This window comes from Notolepis coatsorum, assembly GCF_963971535.1.
Source record: "Notolepis coatsorum genome assembly, chromosome: 1".
NCBI classification, from domain to species: domain Eukaryota; kingdom Metazoa; phylum Chordata; class Actinopteri; order Aulopiformes; family Paralepididae; genus Notolepis; species Notolepis coatsorum.
The window spans coordinates 23,865,206-23,883,426 of NC_140165.1; the positions used below are offsets into that span (position 1 = coordinate 23,865,206).

At 41.4% G+C, this 18,221-nt stretch overlaps 1 protein-coding gene across 1 annotated transcript; it reads right to left on the reverse strand.

Moving 5' to 3' along the window:
• Positions 1 to 670: 670 nt before the first annotated feature.
• Positions 671 to 16,364, reverse strand: ccdc28a (coiled-coil domain containing 28A). Its single transcript, XM_084331554.1, has 6 exons — positions 16,209 to 16,364; positions 15,789 to 15,999; positions 10,664 to 10,836; positions 7,901 to 8,055; positions 6,128 to 6,150; positions 671 to 5,550 (listed from the first exon to the last, which is right to left on the reverse strand). The coding sequence occupies exons 2-6, from the start codon at positions 15,953 to 15,955 to the stop codon at positions 5,496 to 5,498; spliced, it is 573 nt and encodes a 190-aa protein (XP_084187680.1). The 5' UTR covers positions 15,956 to 15,999; positions 16,209 to 16,364; the 3' UTR covers positions 671 to 5,495.
• Between the last annotated feature and the right edge of the window lie 1,857 nt (positions 16,365 to 18,221).

Genomic DNA, 18,221 nt, shown 5'->3' on the forward strand with positions numbered 1-18,221 from the left:
TAAATATGACATTTAGATGATGGTTCTGTGGTTTAGAAACAGTGATTGCAGTGAATTAAATTGGAATACAAAATAAATCAAGGAGGAAGTTGACAAGATACAATAATAAAGATAACTAACTAACAGGGAGGTGACTAAAATAATGCTGATATATAAAAGCAAACTGAATGGGAGCTTGGGAGCCCCTGATCTGGGTATAGGCTGATAACTCAGTTTGTTAAACATTTATTTATAGCAATCAGTAGGTCAGCTTTTTGGGTTGGGAACCAGAAACAATGTCTGAAATGACATGGTAAAGCAAGAACACGTGTTCCTTATTACACATTTATTCATTGTGGTTTTGTTTAGAACAATAGTATTGATTGGTGTGGACTGCCATCTGAAGTGATCTATAAACAAATAAATAACCAGGTAAATGGAAATCTGATAGAATACAGAGAACTAACCCATAATGAATTAAATGTAATCCATAACAATCACAATAAAACAATATCAAAGATAATGCACGATAGTTTGACTGATTTCTGTACTTTGTTTATCTGTGAGAGTTGTGGTGCATTGGAACTGTTCCGTGAAAACCAAACAATGTTCAAATGTACATTGTAGACATGAGACGCTAGAGATTAGATTCAAATGTAGTGTCATTGAGTAACCAAAGTGCAAAACAATATACAGTGTAACAAGTGAGTCAATTTATTTGTCATGCAGATAAACACACACATGCGAGATGGGCGACACACAGGAACACACATGCATTGGGGAGCCGATTAAATGCCTCTGAAACCAGTCACAAGAGAAGAAACCAGTCAAAAGAGAAGAAACCAGTCACAAGAGAAGAGACCATGAGTCACAAGAGAGGAAGAAACCAGTCACAAGATTTTCCCAAATTGTCACCACTTGCTGTTATTTTACCAGTAACTCAGGTTCTAGACAACCTAGGATGTTGATTCTGGTGGCTAATCCTACATTTACAAAGATGAGGAATCCAGCGGTACTATTTACAACCTGCTAGCAACTACCTAACTATATCTGGCATTGAGGGAACCAAATAATACTAAAACCATATTTGGTTAAAGTAAACGAGTCAGCTGATGCAACCACACCACATTGTCGAGCCCTACATCATATGACGACAACTGAATTAGTTTTACCTTTCTGTCATATTCTACATGTTAGCAAAGACGTTTCAAAATAAGTGGAGAAACGCGCTGTGGCTCCCTTGTCCTTCTCAACACGAGCTGGAACTACTGTTGGGCTTGAATGGGGCGGAGCGCACTACTGTTAAGTGCTATATGAACAATAACAAACCATCAACACACCCACTCACTTTAAATAAACAACACACTGTAGCACCCACTTTAGACACTAACACACTTTATATTTATATTATTGGTAAGGAAATTGGACAGCATTCTCATTCCTTATTGCACCTCACCACAAGCTAAGCTATACCTCACCATTTTTGTACCAGCTGTACATATTGTATATATAGGTATACTAAACAATTTTGTTGTTTAGACTTGTTTACGTACTTGAGTTCTTGACTTTCTATTTTATACTATCTTGTTATTATCTAGCACTCTCAGGAGCAAAACAGAAAGAAGCATTTCATGCAAAGTATTCTGTATGACAATAAAGAAACTTGAACTACATTTAAAACACTACTGTGAAGGGTGCACTACATTTAAAACACAAGACAAAATGAGTGCAACACGACATGACGCAATAATTGTTTTTTGTCGTTCTACCAGGCCTACCCACAGGCCTTATTTTACATGGAAAATGAACAGTCACCATAATAATGTATACTCCCTTTCACTTACTCTATAGATTTTTCTACACCTCATAATTAATGTAGAAGCATGTATAGATTCAGACAACAGTGATTTTATTAAGTTGTCTTCACGTCAATCAAATTAAAATCACAAAAAAAGACATGGTTACAGCAACAACATCCCAGATTTCAATAAAAAAATAATGCACGTTGATCATGGATCAGATGAAACAGGATTTTATGATTTACACTCAAAGCAGCCAATAAGGATGATTATTGCATTTCAACTGCATTATGCGTATTAAAATAATTAAATATACAGTAACTAAATAAACATATTTCAAATTGAGAAGGCAAAAAAAAGCTAAAACAAACACATGGCATGGTTGTGACATCAATATATATATATATATTGATTGATTGATTGAAAAGTTTATTAACAGATTGCAGAATGGGTACAGTACAGTACATCTCAATACATACAATTGTTAAGGGGATGCAGACCAGAGAAAGACTTTCGTCTTGTTTCCACCAGGGTCCCCCATTTTCAATTCATCATAACATATATGACATACATGACATACAGATAGACAGTACTGCTACATCTATACATTTATGACATATCAGATATCAATGATATTCTTGAGTCTTTTCCATGAACAAATTGAACACACCTTTGATATGTGCACTGTGTGGCACAGGATGCATGGATATGTGCAAATACATTCAACACCACGACCGGGCCGCGTACTCGTGCCATCTGTGATGGACATAGAATTAAAGGGGAACTACACCCATTTTCATACATCTTCCATTTGTCTGGGTCAGCCTCCCGTTAACCAGACGTATACCTGGTGACATCACAAGTCTTGATTCTCACTTCTATGGATTCTAGCTTTATGAGGGAGTAGCTCATGTTCACAAATATTGACTGTACATTCCTGGGCTATGGAATTAATATATTTTAATTCATAAATGTGGGTGGTGTCCCCCTTTAAAATCCTATTATACTTGGACTAGGGGAGATTCCTCTAATGTAACGTTTACATGCTGCGTGTGCAATTCCAGCACACCCATTCGCACTAGAGAAATGGTCTCCAACTAATCCTCAAATGACCCTAGATGAAAGATAAAACACCATGACCTTTAACTCCATCGGCCACACAAAAACAGTTACATCAAAGATGTTGTCTGGAAATGGTAGGTAATTTGCTCCTGATTTTTACTGACCACGTTACTACTTCTGGATTCGTACTGGATTCACAGTATGGTGTCGTTACTAATTACAATTAAAGGAACCCCCCCCTGGGTAAAACAAATCCGGTTCGAATAGGGTTCAACATCAAGGACTATAAATGTGTTTAGGCCAGACGAGTCTAGTTATCGATTCCTTGCTCCTCGTAATTTCTAACGACATACAGCAAACATTCTTAACCCGTTTATAGGCCACAGTGGATTTTAGACACACTCGGATATAACACACAGTAGTCCGTCACGTTATACAATAATCCACTCCTATTACAATTCATCCTTTATCCATTAGTGTGGTACGCAAGTAAGTTAAAAAGGAGTAGGGACCAAATTGACATAGGTCAAAGATTACCACGGTAATCTCCTTTGGGATATTCACAAGAGGGCTGCCATTTAATTTTGATAGGTGCTGTTATGGAAACCAGCATTGTTTCGCGTGTGGACAGTGAGTGAGACGCTCAGAACGTTTTAGAGGAACACGCCAACTTTTTGGGAAATTTGCTTATTTGCCATCTACCCTGGCATTAGACAAGCAGATACCCTTTTTTTCTCTGTCCATTCATTCGGCTTAGGGAACAGCTGCACCGTTGGCCTAGCTTAGCGTCATTCACTGGAAGTAGGTGTGCCACTGTAGCCTAGTTCCTAACAGTCACGAAATACACTCCAAAACCTTCCTGTAAACATGTTGTGACCTGTGTATTTACCACGTGGAGAAAAATAATTAGACATTTTTGTTTTCTAAGCAGATATATACAGTGATTTATTTCATCACCTAAAAAGTCCTGTTGTTTTTTGAAAAACTGGGCTTTTGAGGTGATGAAATCAATGCGCCCAGGCAGCAGTGGTTCGGTTTTGGAGTGTTCCGTTTGTCTAACTCCAGGGTAAATGGGGGACCCTGATGTAAACAAGACGAAAGTCTTTCTCTGGTCTGCATCCCCTTAACAATTGTATGTATTGAGCTGTACTGTACTGTACCCATTCTGCAATCTGTTAATAAAGTTTTCAATCAATCAATCAATCAATCAGATGGCAAATAAGCTAATTTCCCAAAAAGTTGGCATGTTCCTTTAAATGTTCGAAACGAACGGTCGCCGTTCGTCCAAACGAAGAGTGTCGTGTCTTCGCACCGATCCGACGCAGATCACCCCGACGACATTATCAAGAGATTCCACGGCAGCCATTTAATGTTGGACAAGCCAAATGACCGTTCACTCGTGATGAGATTCCATCAACTTAAGTTTCGGTGGAGCCTGTTGACAGAAGGATTTACTCCGTCAGCCTGAGACCTCGGACCTCATGACAACACGCTGCTAAACTTGTGGCCCCACGGGGGGACATTCTGGATGAAATTATCATCTCTAGTTGAGGTTATGGTGGGGCATGAGGTCTCCAGTCAGGTTACGAGTTAAAAGTTCAAACTTAAGGCGTGAAGACGGCGAGTCCTGTACTTCATTGTTTGCTTTTTGTACTTAGGTTGTGGTTTGTATAGTGTTTGTGCTTCATAAAGTAAAAATAATAAGGGGGCTCATACAGAACCAAGCATTTCACTGTAATGTACATGTACCTTATATGTGACAAATAAAACAAAACTTGTTCATACTTTCATCCAGAACGTCCCAGGCCACTTCTCCAGAGAAGACCCACTGCAAGTAAAACCCACAACACATCATCGATTCCAGACTCTTTAAAAACCAGCTGCTCGGCCTTAATATTCAGTAGAGGCCAGAGTGGCCTGGGACCAGTGAGCAAATAGAGTGACTTCAGACATCTAGAAATATACTTGGACAAGGAAAGGGTGTAACTGAGCAGAGAGCTGATAATTTTAGATTATTATACAAAGTTATTCTACATTAGGTCGTGTGGGTATGGATTGAGCCTAGTCCTACTTTAAACATTTGCTTTCAGTGCGGATCTCCATTAACCCTTTCACTGCCGCACCACCAAAACGGTTAACCCTTTCACTGAGACGATTCACAGAAGGTTAACCCTTCCACTGCCACAACAGTAGGTTAAACCTGCGACCGTCGGTTGTGCGATAGTAAAGGGTTAACCTTCTGTCGTGTGGCAGTGAAAGGGTTAAGGGAAGAAAATCCTTCGTGTAGAACCAGGCTTAGTACCTGCCTGTGAAACCAGCCCTATTTCAAATAAATTGTCAATTGATTGAATAGGGGAAAGATTGTATTTCCCCCCCCCCGTAGTTTAATGAAGACCCACATTGTAAACTGGATGAAATTAAACTAAAATCTCAAGCCTGTTCTATTTTCTTGATCCTCCAATCGTAACTGTTGCTTCCCTCCACACCTTGCTTGAAAATGACAACATGACATCAGACAATGCATCCACCCCCCTCCCCTCCCTTGTACAGATGGGAAGCACTGGTGTCGTTTTAAATATGCCCAGGACGAAACGTCAAACTCCACCCGACTGGCACTACATGTAGGATAAAGCAGAGAGTCAAAGAGAAGAGAAGTCACACGCTGGCTGTCCTAGGGTTCTCTTGGCTGTCTGCTAGGTTCAGGCTCTGTCTGGAGGAGGGGGAAAGCATGGTAAAGGAGAAACATCTGAACCATTATTGAATACATTTACACTTCATAAGTCATTTGGTGGTTGTTTTATAAAAATGTTTAGCAGAATTATTAAAATTTAATTAAAATTTAACTATGTTTTAACCCTGTAGCACTTTGGGATCCTAGTGAACGAAAAGTGCAATACAAATACAATTTATTATTATTAAATGATAATAAATTGTATTTGTATTGCACTTTTCGTTCACTAGGATCCCAAAGTGCTAAAGGGTTAAAACAGTAAAAAAAATTAAATAATTATTAATAATAAAATAAATCCAGAATAAAAATAAAATAAAAATAGAACATAGTTAAAAAGATAGTATAAACAGAAAATGTAACGGCACAAGAAAAAATGTAATCACAAGAAAAAAAGAAAAAGCTAGCAATCAAAGACGTTAGACAAAACAAGGCAAGTAAAACGCATTTCATCCCATCTATTGGCATGTATTTCAGCACCATGGACAGAGGGTCTAATTATCAGTAGCCAACACACACACAGAATACAACTGCATGTTCAAAACCATTGAAAGGATACATTGAAGAACTCAGCTCCTCAAGCTGTAAAGACAGAGAGAGAGATTATTTTTTACCCCAATTTATTATACATCGGCAACACAAACTACAGTGTGTGACCATTCAATTGTGATTAATTTGGTGCAGCTTTGGATAACAAGCTCAGATCTTTGTAAATCGCCATTATACTATTATTTAGTCCTCATGCTCTCTGTGCAAGGAGCAGCCAAGGGCTCGGCTATATGAGCAGGTAAAATCCCTCTGGGCGCTTTGACCTGCAACCACATTGGCTTGAATACCATGTCCTGCGGACCGGGGTCCTGTACAAGTGCTTCAGCACGCGTAATGTTCAAACGTCCAACCAGCATCATCGAAAACCATTGAGCAAGTAATTGTAAATGATGTGTTGTTGAAATTTCTGAAAGGTGCACTTTTGTAGCCAACACAGAGAACCTTGGTCATGGCTAGAATTTATCCTAATTTTCTTGAACTCCTTAGTCTAATTCTACACCAAATGTTTGTATTTGTATAAACCTAACCCCTACCTTAACACTAACATTACTGCTTAAAAAAACCTAACCCCTACCTACCTTACCCGCACTGTTTATAAACCTGACCCCTACCTTAACACAGGGCTGTACACTGCGATGATCTCGTCGCAAATTGTCCCTTTAATTGGCCGTTGCGATTGGTAAATAATATTTGTGGGCGGGCTTGCGAGCAGGGATTTCAAGCCTTGCATTCGCATTTCACTCCTAAATTATCCAAGCCGTGTGATGACGCGATGACGTCACTCACGCGAGCTGAGCAGTGAGCACTCAGCAGGTATGATCAGCGGGAACAATCGACTGAGCACTCACTCTGATAGACTGGCTGACTGTCTGATTTAGCTATGAAGAAAAGTAAAGTTAGTATTGCTTCATATTTTCGACACGTTCGACCTCCTATAGTGAACCGAACTGAACTCAGACACACGGAGAGAGCTGCGGCGTCTGCTGCTCCTCCTCCCTCCCGTGGCTGTTGTAAACACTAGTCTCTAGACACTGGGACCTCGGTGAGCCTGCCAGCCGGCTAGCTACTGATGGCTATCAACAAATGCTCCAGTAAGTCTAGTAGTGCATGATAGCTCACGTTAGCTTACTGTTCAAAACGAAACGTCCCATTAAACTAAATAGTTCAGATAGCTCCTGATATCAATGTCTTATAATAACACTGAGTCGATGCGTATTCGAGCAGAGGGCACGCTGAATATAGTCAATAGGGTCCAGCTGCAGCGCCGGAGAATCCTGGCCGTAGCTGGAGGCTACAGTATAGGGTCCAGCTGCAGCTCCGGGGAATCCTGGCCGTAGCTGGAGGCTACTCGAGTACACACAGACAGTGGAGCTGGTTGCATATAGCGAGCATTTAGACTTGTTGCGTGGTGGCGATGTCTCGCAGATAATACAACTACAAGTATGATTATATAATATATATATTTTATTAAAAAAAAATTATATAAAATAATTATTATTTTTTTAAATCAAAAACAATCGATATAAATAATGGTAAAATTGTTATTTAAAAATGTGCTCCTAAAAAAATTGTTTGCCCCTAAATTTCTCATTTAGGGGCACGTGTGCCCCTAGTGAAAAAGCTTAGCGTACAGCCCTGCCTTAACATACCCCAATCTTTGTGATAAGCGGTTTTCAAAGATGACGCAAGTTCCATAAAATACAGACGCCTTCTAGCCATCTCTGCAATCTAAGGATACCCACAATCCCTTGAGCACGGGTCCTACGCATAAACAGAGTCTTACGTTGAGCAGCAGTTTGTCCATGTTGGTGTCGCTGGCTGATTTCCTCTGGTCTTCGGGCATTTCGTCCACCTCGCCGTAGAGGTCAAAGTGCAAACGGGCCAGTTTCTCCTGCATCTCTCTGACCGTCTCCATCTGATCGATGGAACACTCGTTACCTAGAGACACAGAGGGAGATGACGGAAGGGTGAGTCTGTCAGTGGCTACATGAATTACCTTTACTATTCTACAAACTTCTCTGGCAGATATTCAAACAGCTGGCAAATGTCTGAATTCACTTACCACTGTGGCCAGTTATTGTACCGAAATAATAACTACTAGGGCTGGTCCTCGACTAAAGAAATTCCTTAGTCGACTAATAGTCATGGGATTTGTTGAATAATCGATTAGTTGATTTCATCTACAAATCTGTCAAATACATGCAATAATGTAGAAGGACCTCTTTAAGTCTAGAGCTTACCAGATATGTGTGCATAACTGAAATAACTTAAGAATAAATTGACATGAACCAAATCGATGAAGAGGGGGCAGCCCGCAATACTCCACACATAACATGGACTAGTAGTCACACTTACAGACTGTATTGTATACAGTGGTTCTCTGTTTCATGTCAAGTTTTCAAGTCGACTATTAATTTAATTTCAATATAGAATATTCGTTGACAGCCCTACAAGTGCACACTACATCACCCCTGAGTTCACCCCTGAGTGGAACATGGAAAGCCAAACTTTCCCCCACTGTACCGAAAACCCGTACCGAACCGTGACTTCAAAACCGAGGTACGTACCGAACCATGGTTTTTGTGTACCGTTACACCCCTAATAGTAAGGCCCCCATTTGATAACATCTTGTCGCATGGACCCCCATCTGACAAGATATGTTGTTTGATGTGATTTAAGGCCGAGATATGCTTCAACGTCGGCTGTCGCCAATATTTTGCACATGGGAGCTAGACCAACATACTTCCACATCAGTTCAACGTGCTGCGTTGTGTTGTACAAATGGCTATATTTTCAGACGTCCTAGGCTCGTCTTTCTACAATTTGGTCCATGTTTGTAATGTAGTTAATCATTATGGATAATGTAACGCAAGCTCCCGAGATGATAAATGGTAAATACGGAAGTACGTCAGAGGAACACGTACACGGCCCAGCCCAACCCAGGGCAGCGGCCAATCACAGCTCACGTCGATTTGAGGTGCAGTTACATTTTTGCCCAGCTGCATGAAAGCTAGCGTTGGGTACCGAACTTGGTACTTTTAAGGGTACCGACCGAATTACAACGAGTACCCATTCACGTTAGATCCAATCGATGCCACATTTCGGTATCTTGAGAGCAGGTAGACCTGCTAATCCAAATTCCAGTTAAAAAATTGTTGTAGGAACGGTTTTGGAGAGGGAGGTAGGGAGGGGTTTTAGTTTGTGTGGTGTGTTACAACAATAAATAACCAAATGTTCAAAATAAATAGCAATGTTGAAATTGAGAGGTTTGGACTTAGCTCGTTTACAATTTAACGTCTTAAGCCCGAGCCCTATTTTCTGAAAATCTGCCTAAAAATACATACCTAAGTAAGTGGAAGATTGCTCCACTTCTACAATGCCCATTTGCATGTTCTTGGTATCTAGGAACATCTATGGATCTCAGGGAATGTATTCCCAGTGTGAGAAATATTGTGTATGTTACTAGGCTTGAGTAAATTGTAATGAACCAAAGGAGAATATCAATTCAATTTCTTTCTTTTTTCATCTTTGACGGTGAATAACACCATGCTAAAATTTACCAGACATGAAATCTACTGTAAGTACAGTTACTTTTTTATAATGTAAATTTCTCCAAAATGTTTCATCAGATTGCAACGCCGTTTTTTGCTAGACATTCACAGAAAGGTAGAGAAACGAACTGCGTTCTGTTTTATGGCAATAACGTTCAGGTTTGTGGGAGATAATCCCAAAAAATAAGAGAAATAAAAAGGTAAATCCAGAAGTCAGATGATTGACAGGGGCTGGCGTGAGCTGGGTAGTGTAGTTTTTTTAAATTCGAAAGCCCATCGAAAGCCCTGGGTCAAAAGACTACACTCACTTTTGGCTGTGCCACTTCCTCCCGTCAATATGCGGCGGTTTCCGACTCAATGCCCTGAGATTTCTATAACCTTAAATTTCACTAATAACAGTTCAAATGATTGGTAAACAAACGTAATGCTGAAAATATACACTTCAACTGCTGTTTTGACAGGGTTAGGGTGTTTACTCTTGGCTACATTTAAAGAAACAAAAAACACAACATTAATTCATACATTCTTTAGAGATGGATTTATGGCGTGATGTCATTTGCGGTCCAGTACCGGACCGCTCGGGCTTAAGAGGTTAAATAAGATAAGATATGTCACTGGAATCCCCTTGGGGAAATTCCAGTGACACACACATACAGCTCATAAAATAAATAAATAAAAATTGTGTTATTACATAGAGTACCGGAAAAAAGTTAACGTTGGGTACCGCCGTACCGGTAAACAGGTATCGGTTCAAATGTGAGCGGTACCCAACCCTAATGTAAGCGTTGCCGGTAGTCTTGCAGGAGCTCAGCAGTTTGAGTATAAATTAGGCATTAGTCCAGAATTCCATAACGTGTCTGTAGGCGTGGAGATAACATGAGGATAGGGTGAAACCAATCAGAATAGTCCTTATACATAATTTTTTTTTCAGGAAGCCCCTCAAGGACCCCACTTTGAGAAGCACCGACATAACACACGACTCAGGAAGTACTCACCGAAGGCTTGTAGTTTCCCTGAGTGAAAGTCGTTGAGGAGGCCAAGCAGGCCGTTCTCCATCTCCTGGACGTCCGACACGTCCGTCAGGAAGGAGTGCTGGACGATGGTAGCCGAAGCCTGGCTCTGACCGGCTTTGCTGCTAGAAGCCGCCTGAGACCTGGGCTTCACACCCCTGGAAAAGAGGAGGAGGAGGAGGAGGAGGAGGAGGAGGAGGAGGAGGAGAGAGGAGACACAGGGCTGACCAGTGCGAGATATATGTTGCACGTGCTACAGTAACATCGGTCTGTGCGATGAATGGATTTACTTCAGTAGCACCCGTGCGATATGCCTTCGGTTCTTGAAAATACTGTCGCAAGTCTCATTGCCGCCCAAGTAGGGCTGGGCGATATGGCCTAAATATGATATCACGATATTTTCTGACCTTTCGGCGATACACGATACACATCACGATGTTTTTCCTTTTTTCCCCAAACAATTCATTATGAGGCTTACCAAGACAGTATTTGAGTTTGCAAGCGAACATTAAAGACAAAAGACTCATGCATTTAGCATTTTTATATTATATATTAGATTTAGATGATTGGATTCTTAGATTATATATTTAGCATTTTAGCCTTTTTGTTTATTTTATATTAGATTAGATTTAGATGATTAGATTACATATTGTAACTATTTATTTATTTACATGTATGTTAAGGCTATATCTGTACTCGATGTTTGTTTGTTGTGTTGCATACTTGAAATAAACTTCAATCAAATCAAACCCCTCTTAAAAACAAAAACCTGTGTTTAACCTAGCTATCTATAAAACATCATGCTAAAACTGTGAAACAAATGTCCTACTCCCCTAAAGAAAGAAATACATAGCAAACATGACTCAGTTATCCAATAGTGCTGCTGCTTTTTATTTTGTTAAAATCTTTTAGTTAATAAGACTAAAAGACTACAATATATATGACTACAAGGGCCAGAAGCCGACTTCATGACGGCTTCCTGTCCTCGCATTCCATTTCCGGTTTTCCGGTTAACGTTACATTTTCAACAACAGATTGCTGCTAATTAAACACTTCATGGAAACGGAGTAACGTTAACGTTATGTCGAGTTCATACGTGTAGTGTAGTATGAACTCGACATAACGTTAACATTACTCCGTGTCCACTGTTGCTGCCACTGTTGCGTCGCAGATGGATGGTACACTCTGTTAGCTCCGTAGCTAATCCGCTCATAGACTAACTTACCGATAGCAGTACTGTTAACGTCGGAGCTTACTCCTGGGTTTCAGGGGGCATACCTAGCACCGAGCCACCGCCTCTCTGTCTCTGGCTAGGTGTGTGCGCTTGCGTGCGTATACGTGTGTGTGACTGACTTTTTTTTTCTGCGAGAGGGAGAGGAAAGCATTTAGCACTGCGCTTGTAAATCTCAGCCGCGGCGGCCTCTAACGTGAGGGCAAAACATCACGATATCCACAATACGTTTAAAAAGTGTATCGTTAATGAACTGTACCCGATATTTATATAATAGTCATATCGCCCAGCTCTACGCCCAAGCGCAGCTCCAGCCATAATATCTATGGCTCCGGCATCTAACAACGTTCGGTTCATATCGATACTCTTATTTTGAAAATCCCGTGGAGTCGACTCGTATCCGCTCGGCTCACAGCACAGCAGTAGCGTATGGAACGCGGACATTGAAACAGAGCAAGGCTAGTGGGCCTATTTCGCGACCCAAAACAAATCCCTGCTGTTTTATTCCGCAAGGGGTCAAATGCATCTAACATGCTTTGCAATATTTGCCATTCCTTTATGACCACGTCGTGTTAAAGACCGAAAGACCGTTAGCGTAAGCTAACAACAAGCTAACCCTCTTCAGAGCCATAGAGAGAACAGCAGACGGGCAGAGTGAGATGGGGGGGGGGGGGGGGGCAGGCATGCTCCCTTCTGTGTGTGTGTTTGAAAAGATCAGACGAAGTCAGACGAGTATATTATATTTATAGTAAATGTACTGAGGGTGGACAGATAATGTTGATATTTAAACATAAAAAATACAATACATAATAAATGTATTCATGATCATCAGGCAACATAAAACAATTGCAGGAATGTTTTGGGAGAGGAAGGGGTTTTAGGTTGCGTGTTGTGAGTTCCAAATAAAAGTTTAAAGCTCAATATATCAAAATGTGGCACTTTACAGTGAACAGGCGGTATATTTGTATTAAAAACAATAGATTGTTTTTCCTTTAAAAGTCTGGAAGAGGTAAATAAATTGTTTTCAAATTATATTTCCGTTACCTTTTTTGAGTTGATCTAAATGTTACCGATTGTGTTAAATGGGCTTATGATATCGTCTCATATCGATTGCAGGCACCTGCATCGTATCGTGGCAGATATCGGCAAATATTGTATCGTTGTCCAAAGAATCGATATCGTATCGTGATGAAACTGGTGATGCCCACCCCTAGTAGAGTCCATACATCCAACATCAAATCCCATAATTCCTTACACGTAACGTGTCTGGCTGTGTGACGTCAACTTGTCAGCATGAAAATGACAGCAAAACATGGCACTGCAACTAAATAACACAAATACAATAGGCACATTTGTGACTGTTACAAATATAACACGTTTTATACTTGTGCTACAAGATTTTGGCCTGTGCTACAAAACTATCAACCTCTGTAGCACCAGTGCTATGTGCAAAAAAAGTTAACGTACAGCCCTAGGAGACATGTCAGCCAGGTAAGAATACCATTATGAGACTGAAAGGGTATAATACTATAGGTATTCCAAATAGTGGGAAGAAAGTGTAACATGAGGTTTGGTGTATGTCAAGGTACAGACTAGTGTTGTCAAAAATATCGAAGTATCGTTACATATCGATACTGAATATTTAAAACGGTTTCGATACTCATTTCCCGAAATACCGATACTTTCTGCAGTATCGATACCAGCTGGCTTGCTCGCAGTGTTCTACCGGAAGTTGTTGCCCCTCCGCCTCCTCCAGCCCTCCCCCTCACAGAGCCGTCTTCAGTTTGTAAACAAGCATTTTAGCTGATGATGGCAAATGCAGAGCGCCCTCCGCAACTTGTGCTTGTGGATAAAGAAAACAGCAGAAGTGCTGTTTGGAAGTACTTCGGGTTTGAAGTAAACAACGAAGGACAAGCTAAAGATGCCACGATGCCCATTTGCAAGCGGTGTTACAGAGCAGTGCCAACGAAAGGTGCAAACACCTCAAATATGGCAAAACACCTGAAGGACCGGCACGCGGATCTCCATAAAGAAATGAAAGAGGTTCGTGACAGCTTTCAACGTCACTGAAGCATTAAACCATTAACTCTAGTTTAATACATGATACGTTGTCTACTGATGGCGTATAATATCAACAGCTGATTCGTTGTTAGTAACGTTACAGCTATTAGCTAACGTTAGCTACTGCTAGTCGTTCCTCCGTTAGCTTATGCTAGTCGGCCACCTTTATAATTCACAATATAATTACTGCATGTAAACGGAGTAACATTACGTTTAAACGTTATGTCGAGGTCATACAATACTACACTCGACATGAGGTTAACGTTACCAGCTCCGGAGAAATCTCTCTCTCTCTATTTTAGTCTTATTAACTAAAATATTTTAACCAAATAAAAAGCAGCAGCACTATTGCATAACTTAGTCATGTTTGCTATGTATTTCTTTCTTTAGAGAGAAACAAAGGGTTTTAAAAGTGTTATATTTATCTTCTCTTATAGTACCAGAGAGAAGCTGAGGAGAATCAACCAGCAACAAAAGCGAAATTTGTTTAAAAAAATATATATATATATTATTATATATATTTTTTTTGATATCGAAATGGTATCGAAGTATCGATACTTTTCAAGGTATCGTATCGAAGTCGAAATTCCAGTATCGTGACAACACTAGTACAGACATCAGCTGAATGTAATCAAACAATTATTTGGAGTAGGCCTAATAAGCGCTTCCCACACACACACAAGAGTAACTGAAGTGTGTTGCTACAATTCATCGTATTGTCATGAATTGAAAATGGGGGACCCTGATGTAAACAAGACAAATGTCTTTCTCTGGTCTGCATCCCCTTAACAATTGTGTGTATTGAGCCGTACTGTATTGTACCCATTCTGCAATCTGTTAAATAAAGTTCTCATTCATTCATGACGTGTTGGCGACCGATAATGGCCCAATGCCACGGCTCATTGGCAATGTTGATTACAGTCACTTGTTTGCCTATCATGTCTGTTGTGGAATAACAAGATTTTCAAAGGAGAATGAATGAAAACGTTATTGAACAGATTGCAGAATGGGTACAATACAGCACGGCTCAATACACACAATTGTTAAGGTGTGCAGACCATTGATTGATTGATTGATTGAAAAGTTTATTAACAGATTGCAGAATGGGTACAGTACAGTACAGCTCAATACATACAATTGTTAAGGGGATGCAGACCAGAGAAAGACTTTCGTCTTGTTTACATCAGGGTCCCCCATTTTCAATTCATCATAACATATATGACATACATGACATACAGATAGACAGTACTGCTACATCTATACATTTATGACATATCAGATTTGCAAATACAGTACTGTTTGTGATACAAAAGTGTCCAGAAAAGGAGTGTATATACATTTGGCATAGAAACTGTACATTGGAGGAGGTTGGTTGGGTGGGGTGGGGTTGGGTGGGTTGGGTGAGGGCTGTACATTGGAGGTGGGGGGGGGGTTGGGAAGGGGACACACACACATTTTACACTGTACATTGGAATATTGACAAAGCCTTACTTGGTCATTTACTGTACAACTAGGTTAGGACATTTGTAGGGGCCAGTTTCGAATTGCAGTCTCACGTAGGTGTTTTTTGAGAGTGTTTTTGAAGGTGGGTAGTGATTCACATTCCTTTACAGCTTTAGGCAGGGCGTTCCACATTGATGTGGCATAATTGCGAAACGTGTTTAGTCCCTTGTTTGATCCGAATCTGGGTTTTACATGATTTGTAAGACGTTTGTAAGACGTTTGTCTTGTTTACATCAGGGTCCCCCATTTTCAATTCATACTAGTGATGAATTGACTAGCCTCAACAGCTAGTAAGAGCAAAGTTTTAAAAGTTACCTTTTGCTCTTGTTTCTCTGGCCGGAGTGTGCGCCCATGTTGTGGCTGTAGCCGAGGTGTCGTCCCCCGCCGGAAGCGCCGGTCTTGCGGCCAGACCCGGTGGCTGGTGCCGCCGAGTTGGTCGTGGAGGGCCGGGGACTCTTTCTCTTTAGCTTCCGCTCCTCCATACCCTCATGATACGGTCGGTGGTGCTGGCCGGGTTAGCTAAAGGCTGGTTAAGAAAACACGACAACAGCTGACACATCTAACGTGTATGTAATGTATTCACTACAGAAAGGGGAAAGGAGCCGTTTGAAGTAAATGTCAAGCATTATCCCAGCAGCGCAGTCATGTTAACCGTTCGTTACCTAACCTAGCTAACGTTAGCATAATACCAACCAGTGAACCACTCACACGAGACATTCGAGACAAGTCACTCACCTTATTTCAGACCAGTCGTGTGTAGTAAGTTACTACTGGGTAACGTTATTACAGGTAAACTGTCAGCTCGAGGAATACACTTATACGTGTGTGTGTAGCTACATAAAATGTTGTTTGGATGTGCAGCTCCCTGGCAAGTTAGCAAACTCTTACTTCCTGTTTTGGTGGGACCAGCTGATCAGCAGTGGAGTGACGCAGACACGTTGGCCGACGTTGAGAGTAGGGTATATCTGCAGAGCCGCAAGCCCAACGTCTGGGCGGGGCTTCGGGGCTTGTACTGATTGATTGATTGATTGATTGATTGATTGATTGATTGATTGATTGATTGATTGATTGATTGATTGATTGGGGGGGGGAAACACTGTATAACTGTACAAGCAAAACTGTACATTGGAATATTGACACTCTCTCTGTTTGACTGTGCGTGGGGCCGTGGGCGGGGCGTCAGGGCTTGTACCTTGTCTTGTTTCCTGTAAAACCCGGAAGTAGTCAGTTTGTGCTGTTTATTTTTAACCTTAACCCTAACCATAACCTTAACCTTAACCCTAACCCTAACCTTAACCCTAACCTTAACCCTAACCTTAACCCTAACCCTAACCCTTAGCCTAAGCGGCACGGTGGTGTAGTGGTTAACACTGTCGCCTCACAGCAAGAAGGTCCAGGGTTCGATTCCCGCTTGGGGACCAGGTTTCCATGATGCCAGGTACCCAGGTGGGGTATCTCCCAGGCGTTTCTGTGTGGAGTTTGCATGTTCTCCCTGTGCTCGGAAGGGTTTCCCCCCGATAAGATAAACCCAATGGAAAAATATGCACAACAACAGATCGCTAACGCTGTGGCGTCCTTGACGAAGACGGACAGGAGCACTTGGATTGGTCACGTTGACGCCTGTCTGCTCCCGGCTGCCCTTGGGGGGGAAAGGACGACGGGATGGGTTAATCGCAGAGACGAATCGCATCAGCGATCCTACAGAGACAATGCATGCGTGTGTGTTCTGGTGTGTGTGTGTGTGTTGAGGATAATTGCATGCCAATTAAAGACCTCTGAGCAGGTCCTGCATTATTATTATTACCCTAACCTTAACCCTAACCCTAACCCTAACCCGCAACACGGAACACAGAAATGCAAATGTTGTCGAGTCCTCACTGCTGGTAAAAATAAACAGCACAAACTGACTACTGCACAAGCCCCGAAGGCGTGAATATTTTAGGCAACCAACTTGCGTCTAGCCACGCCCCCGCGGCGACGCGACAGCGGCAGAGCGGCCGCGGAGCGGAGCTCTGCCGCGGCAGCATTATGCAGCCGTAATTCCCCCTCTTTTAACATCGACGACTAGCTCAACTGGTTCGCCGCCTTGCTGTGGATCCTGCGGTGCGTTGTTGACAAGTTTGATTCCCTTAATTTTTTTTAATTTTTTTTAACATGCATTCTTTCACCGGTTAAGTTTAGGCATTGTTTCAGAGTTGGTTAAGGTTAGGGTTAAGGTTAGGCATTGTTTCGGAGTTGGTTAAGGTTAGAAGGGTTAAGTTTAGGCGCTGTTTCAGAGTTGATTAAGGTTAGAGTTTGTCTTAGAGCATGGCAATATTATTTCGGAGTTGGTTATGGTTAAGTTTAGGCATTGTTTCGGAGTTGGTTAAGGTTAGGGTTAAGGTTAGGCATTGTTTCGGAGTTGGTTAAGGTTAGAAGGGTTAAGTTTAGGGGCTGTTTCGGAGTTGGTTAAGGTTAGAGTTTGTCGCAGAGAATGGCAATAGAATGCAGCCTATTTCCGCACTGCAGCTCTCTCGCGCTGCCGCGGTCACATGGGCGTAGTGGCCAATCAGAGAAACGCTGAACACAAGTTGGTTGCCTAAAATATTCATTTGCCCCGAAGCCCCGCCCAGACGTTGGGCTTGCGGCTCTGCAGATATACCCTACTCCGTTGAATGAATGAATGAATGAAAACTTTATTTAACAGATTGCATAATGGGTACAATACAGTACGGCTCAATACACACAATTGTTAAGGGGATGCAGACC

Bases quoted from the DNA above. Each gene is read 5' to 3' on its own strand.
- ccdc28a (XM_084331554.1), bottom strand. From the start codon at position 15,955: ATGGAGGAGCGGAAGCTAAAGAGAAAGAGTCCCCGGCCCTCCACGACC. The intron at 6,151-7,900 runs GTAAGACTCTGT...CTGTCTTTACAG, and splicing joins TGGACAAACTGCTGCTCAAC to CTTGAGGAGCTGAGTTCTTC. The intron at 5,551-6,127 runs GTATCCTTTCAA...CCCCTCCTCCAG, and splicing joins GAGGAGCTGAGTTCTTCAAT to ACAGAGCCTGAACCTAGCAG.